Genomic DNA, 5,919 nt, shown 5'->3' with positions numbered 1-5,919 from the left:
TTTCACAGATTCGCCGGTGAAATTAAAAGATTTAGCTAAAATAGAATGACTTCAGAAGATATAGTTCCAGATATTAAGAAACTTTGTACATTTGGCATCTGCTCTTGTCCCAGATCACCAAGAAATCGAGATATTTCTGGTCGCTCTGGAGCAGTAGGTGGCACACTAAATGTTCCCAATGAACAGAAGCATTAACAGGGTAATTGGACAGATCAGTGAATGGTTTCTAAATTTATTAACCTCCAAAGAAAAGTCACTCAGTTACAACAATTTTAGAAGTATTTTTTAGGCAAGAACAACAAATACAAACCCAGAATGCTGCTGTTCCTGACCCTCAGTTTAAATGTTTTTGGGTGCCTGGTCATTTATTAACTTCCACCACTCTGCTAGAGTAATGTGATTTAAGTTTCTGCAGTTCAAAGAAAAACTTTGATAAACACAGGTAATTAATATAGAATTCATTTTATTCAGAGCACCACTTTTCACATGAGTTATCTGAAAGTGAATTCTCATTCAGAAAAAAAGGAAAAAAAGAAAAAGAAAAAATGCAAACATTCTCACCCTTTCTCTTCTTTTGATCCCCCTTTTGATATCCTCCCCTTCACCCCCTTTTATTTATTTTTGTTGGTTGAATTTTTTGGTTGAATTATTTGTTGAACGGCTCTACCAGGACTTGGCTCAATATAAACACAAAAATGCACCCAAATCATAAAACTGCTCTTCTTTCAGTTATGTTTTATTTGTAAGTGTACTAGGACACATCCCCCTGTTGTATTTTGGCGCACAGAAATGGTTCTGATAGAAGTGGGGGAGGAGGAAGGTAGGAGAGCAATGACATAACCAAGGAGAAAGCTCAGCAGACATACATGGACAGGTAGATCAATCCGTGAAACATTTCAGGATTAACACTGGCAGTTTGTAACCACTGTGTGAGTGTGTGCATTAAATAAAATATTTACAATAATCTTCCTTTTTTTCCTTTCCTCTAAATACAAGAGTATGACAAGAATGTTGTGTTTTCAGTGGAAACAGGCAGTAGACTGTGAAATCACACTATCCACAAAACGGTCTACCAGAAAGCTAGCCCAGTTTAGTGCTCAGTTTCAAATGCATAGAATGTTTGCGCTGCAAACAATGATATATAACATAATTAAATAAATAATGCCTAACCAAAGTGAGACCTAATTGTGTTTCTTTCTGCACCTTTCAGATCATGCATGATTTCAATATTGTTAAATGGCAGGGTTTTTTTTTTTTTTTCTTCTTCTTCTCTCATTTGTTCTGTAATTTTTAGTTAATGGTTAAAGGATGGTAATAAACCATCTCCACATGAGATCCAAAGAGTATTTTGTACACAAAGAAGAAAGAAGGCATTTTACCTAACCACCTTAAACTGTCTCATTTTTTTTCCAATCCATCAGCAGCTTGTAAAGTACCTTGATTATTACTATGAAATACTATACATGATTTTCTATTTGAGCAACTGATAGTGCAAATTAAAGTTCTTGCTACCCAACATTTATCCCCAGTAACAAATGACTCTTGGATAATAGTAACAAAAAGGAAACAGTTGTTCTGCTTTCCCCCAGGGGAACATGCAGACCTTTTTGAAACAAATGAGTTGGGGGAAGACCTTTAAATCTGTTTTCCTCTCTTCTGGGATTTAGGTGATTTTCTCACAGCCAAGTCCTGCCCCAACTGAAAGCAGAAACTTCTCAACATTTCAACGACTTCACGTTCTCCAAGAGAGGAGGAAAGGGGACCTAGAAGAGCAAGATGAGCCTTATTCAGTGGAGAAAATGAAAAATGAAAGTATCTTTTCTAATATCTTCCACCCCCAGCAGTCTATTTGAATAGGAGAGGGACCCCCCCCCAAAACCCCCCAAAACCAGTAATTTGAAATAAGCCACACTCTGAAAAATAAAAGGCAAGCTCAAGCATAATTGTGTGTGTTGGGGGGAGCAGATTTTAAAATAGTTTATTTTCTAGATCTTAGGAGCAAAAATGAAAAATCTTGCTATAATTGTTATGATGGTTTTATTTTTCTAGAATAAAATATTTACTTCAGAGACCCTAAATTCTGCCTTTTAGACAGCTCAAAGACAGTAACTCCCACTTCGTAAGACTTTCACCTGACCAGGAAGACCACAGGAATGTAGCCACTGTGGAAACTTGGATTCCACCTTAACAGTCTCTCAACCTCAACCCTCTTTGAGCTGTGCCCCCACTCACTTCCCTAGAGTGCGGCCATTGGCGTCTCCTTGGAAGCGGGAAAATAAAGAGGATATGGACAGGGTGGAAGTGAGATTTAGAGGGAAAAATTAAACACGTAGACAGAACAACTAGTTTCCCTACCCAAAACTTCACCTTTCGTTTCGGTTTTATTTTATTTTATTTTTTTTAAACTCAGTTCTTGTGTGTAGGGTTGGGGCGGTGGTAATAATGGTAGTGCTCCTTTTCTCTTCTTGGGGGTAAATGAAGTGGCCAATTATGGGTCACGGAGTTAAATTTTTAAAGCATTTTCTTTGCTTTTGTTTTTGTTTTATTTGTCTAATTTTTGGTGGTTGGTAGGTTTGTTTTGTACATAGTTCCTTGGTCCCCAGGAGATTTTGATAAGTGTTTCTGGTCAAAAACAGTCCATTTCCCAACCCTTCCCGTGTCGCCCCCCCACCCTAGTCCCCAGAACCATCCTGTTCCTTAAAACTCCCCTGCTCAGGCCTCACTTTCCTTATCCCCATTCCCTTGCTCATCTAAATTCTCCCTCCTCCTCTGCTGTCCTCTCCTTTCTCCACACCCAGCATCCCTGTTCTCTAGGCTGGGGGAAGGTAAGGGAAGGGAGAGCAGAGTGGGGCCGAGGAAAGAGTGAGGAGGGACTCCCCAATTGCAAGCAAGATAACGGACACTCCAAATGTGAGGGGAAGCAGGTCAGAGGAAAACCCCCTGAAACGCACCCTCAGCTTCTTGTTCTGCCCCGCCCGGCACCACCCAAACCCCTTAGTAAGTGGCGGAGAATTTCATCCGCTTCTGCTTCTGTCTCTGGTTGCAAAACCACACCCGCACCACGTTCTTTTTGAGGTCCAGTTTCTCGGCGATGGCTGCGATCTTCTCCGACGAGGGCCGGGGTTGTACAGCGAAGTAGGCCTCGAGGGAGCGCTTCTCTGGCGCGGCGATGGAAGTCCGCTTGCGCTTCTTCTCGCCGCCGTTGAAGAGCTCGGGCTTGTTCATTTTCTCGCGCTGGGCACCCTCGGCTTCCTCTAGCCAAGCCTGCAGGATGGGCTTGAGCGCAATCATGTTGTTGTGTGAGAGCGTCAGCGACTCGAACCTGCAGATGGTGCTCTGGCTGAGCGATCCCACGCCGGGGATCTTGAGGTTGGCGAGCGCCGAGCCCACGTCGGCCTGCGTCACGCCCAGCTTGATGCGCCGCTGCTTGAAGCGTTCAGCAAACGCTTCGAGCTCGCGCGGGTCCGTGTCCGAGTCGCAGATCGACGCCAGGCCCGCCGCACCCACCACTGCCGCCGCTGCGGACGCCGCAGCCACCTGCCCTGCCGCTGCCGCTGCCGCTGCTGCTGCAGCGCCATGGTGCGCGGCTGCAGCCACCAGCCCCGGGTGCGGCAGCCCGGACGGCATGTTCATGGCAGCCGCCGCCGCCGGGTGCGACAGGTGGCCCAGGCCATGCATGTGCGGATGCGGGTGAGCCGAGCCGCCTAGGAGCCCGCCGCCCGGGCCGCCACCACCGCCCCCTGGGCCACCGCCGCCGCCGCCGCCCCCTGGGCCGCCGCCACCTGGGCCACCGCCGCCCCCCGGGCCGCCACCGCCCCCGGGGCCGTCGTGGGCGCCTCCACCACCGCCCGCCGCGCCCGCGCCGCCTGCTCCGGCCATAAGCGCGAGCGACGGCGACGAGATGTGGTCCAGCAGATCTCCTGGCTCTAATGCCTGGTGGTGATGGTGATGGTGGTGGTGGTGCGCCAGGGGCACGGTGGATGTGGACGTGCATGGCACGCTGTTCATCGTGTGGTAGGTGGCGTCCGGCTTGAAAGGGTGGCTCTTGCCCTGGGACACCGCGATGTCCACGGCCGCCAGCGCCTCCGCCCGCGCCAGCAGTGTCTCGTCCAGGCTGGCGAAGAGGTTGCTCTGCAGCTGCAGGCGACACAAACCAAACCAAAAAAAAAAACCACAAAACCAAAAAAGCAAAAACAAAACGCATACACACACACACAAGCCGGAAAGCACAACAAGCAAAAGGCAAACACAAAGCAACCAAAATAACAACGGGGATGGGAAGAGTGGAAAACGCAAAAAGACGGAATGGGAGACACAAGCAGGGGAACAGTAAAGGGAGAGGAGCGAAAAGAGGGGTACGCAAGCAGGGAGAAAGAGTGACACGGGAGCACATTCCGGGAACGGGTGTAGGAGACGAAAACAGGAAGGGGAAAAGAAGAAGAAGAAATGGAGATGTAACTCGCAGCTGGGGACCAGTGTCACACACCCGGGCACGCATAGAGACCGCCTTTCCGAGGAGTGAAATTAACAGAGAAAGTGAAGGGAAGTCGAGAGTCACAGCCCCAGAACTCCCCACTGGTCGCAGGCGCTCGAAACAGAGGCAGAGGCAGACGGGAACACAACATTAAGGCGCCGCTGGACAAAACGTGCCTCACAGCGGGATTTCTCTAAAAAACGCCTGCCCGCGATCGCCCGCACCCGGACCTGCACACACCAGCACCCGACATGCAGCGTCTCGGAGAGGGGGAGGGGGCGGGCGCGCGGGCCCGGGCCGCGGGCGCGGGGCGCTTACCGGCGGCGTGGGCAGGCAGGCCCGCCGGATGGCCTCCGAGCTGGAGTGCAGCGACGGATACTTGTGCTCAGGGAGGGTGGGATGCATGGCAAAGTGTGGCTGCTTGCTGTTCATGGACATCATCTTGACGGCTGGGCATGTAAATCCACAAACACTCCGAAAGTCCGCGGGAAAGTGCTCTCGCCGACTCCCTCGGCCTCCCTTCTGAGGCTGCAACCACAGCGGCAGCGGCGGCTGGCGGCGGCCGCGCCGCAGGCTGCTGCTGCTCTTCTGCCGCCCGGCGCTTCCCTGACCGCGCAGAGCGCCGCGCGCCGGCCTCGCGGTGCCGCTTCTCCGAGAGCTCTAGCCCGGCGCGCCGACGGGATGCACTCTTCTTACACCTGAGCCCCACTTCTCGCGACCGGCCCGGGGAGCTCTCGCGAGAGCTTGCGGCCCCGCCGCGTTGACAGGCATCAGCTGTCTGTCTAGCGCGCGCTCTCCCTTTTCTGCTGCGCCGTGCGTCTGCACGAGCGCGCGCTCGTCGAACCGCCACCGACGCGTGGGAGCTGCTCTTATAGTGACCACTAGCAAGGACAGCGCAGGTGATGCACCTGTAGCTGCCAGGGCATGCGCACTGCACGCCTCACCTTTCCATCGCGGGTCTGGAAAGATCAGAAAGACCAGCTATTGTCTAAGGGTAGGCACCTTTTAGGAGGAAGATCAACTAAACTCACACCCCTCTGTGGGTTTTTTCCTCTCCCCTTGCAAGTCCTGAATATATGCGCATTACTTAGGTACACCTTTCCAGGATGCCTAACAAGCTGTTATATAATGTATACAGCTGGGCATTTGTATGTTAAATTATGCCCGCGCATTCTTCTGTAAGCAGGGAAAAATAACAACGCAGAAATGCGGAAGGTGCTGTCTTTTGCTGCAAGAAACTGTTTCTTTCAAGGTTTATAAATAGGTTCCTGGAGAACAGTCGCGGTGACAGACATTTGTTTGAAGCAGTCAGACGCTATTGATTTTCACATAATTTAATTTCCTCCGCATACTTTGTTGTTGTTGTTGTTGTTGTGACTATAACTGTGTCAGGCACCACCAGTGACAGCCACTTAGCCACAAGGAGCATGTGATTTCTACTCGGG

The 5,919-nt window shown here is 50.3% G+C and overlaps 1 protein-coding gene across 1 annotated transcript; it reads right to left on the bottom strand.

The window, feature by feature from the left end:
• Positions 1 to 322: 322 nt before the first annotated feature.
• On the bottom strand, positions 323 to 5,163 carry POU4F1 (POU class 4 homeobox 1). Its single transcript, XM_079138187.1, has 2 exons — positions 4,793 to 5,163; positions 323 to 4,137 (listed from the first exon to the last, which is right to left on the bottom strand). Exons 1-2 carry the CDS (start codon positions 4,913 to 4,915, stop codon positions 2,995 to 2,997), a joined length of 1,266 nt encoding a protein of 421 aa, XP_078994313.1. The 5' UTR covers positions 4,916 to 5,163; the 3' UTR covers positions 323 to 2,994.
• Between the last annotated feature and the right edge of the window lie 756 nt (positions 5,164 to 5,919).

Source organism: Sciurus vulgaris (genome assembly GCF_902686455.1).
Source record: "Sciurus vulgaris genome assembly, chromosome: 4".
Lineage (NCBI taxonomy): Eukaryota > Metazoa > Chordata > Mammalia > Rodentia > Sciuridae > Sciurus > Sciurus vulgaris.
Note: the sequence above shows the minus strand (reverse complement) of the source record. Positions and strands in the feature narration are given on the sequence as shown.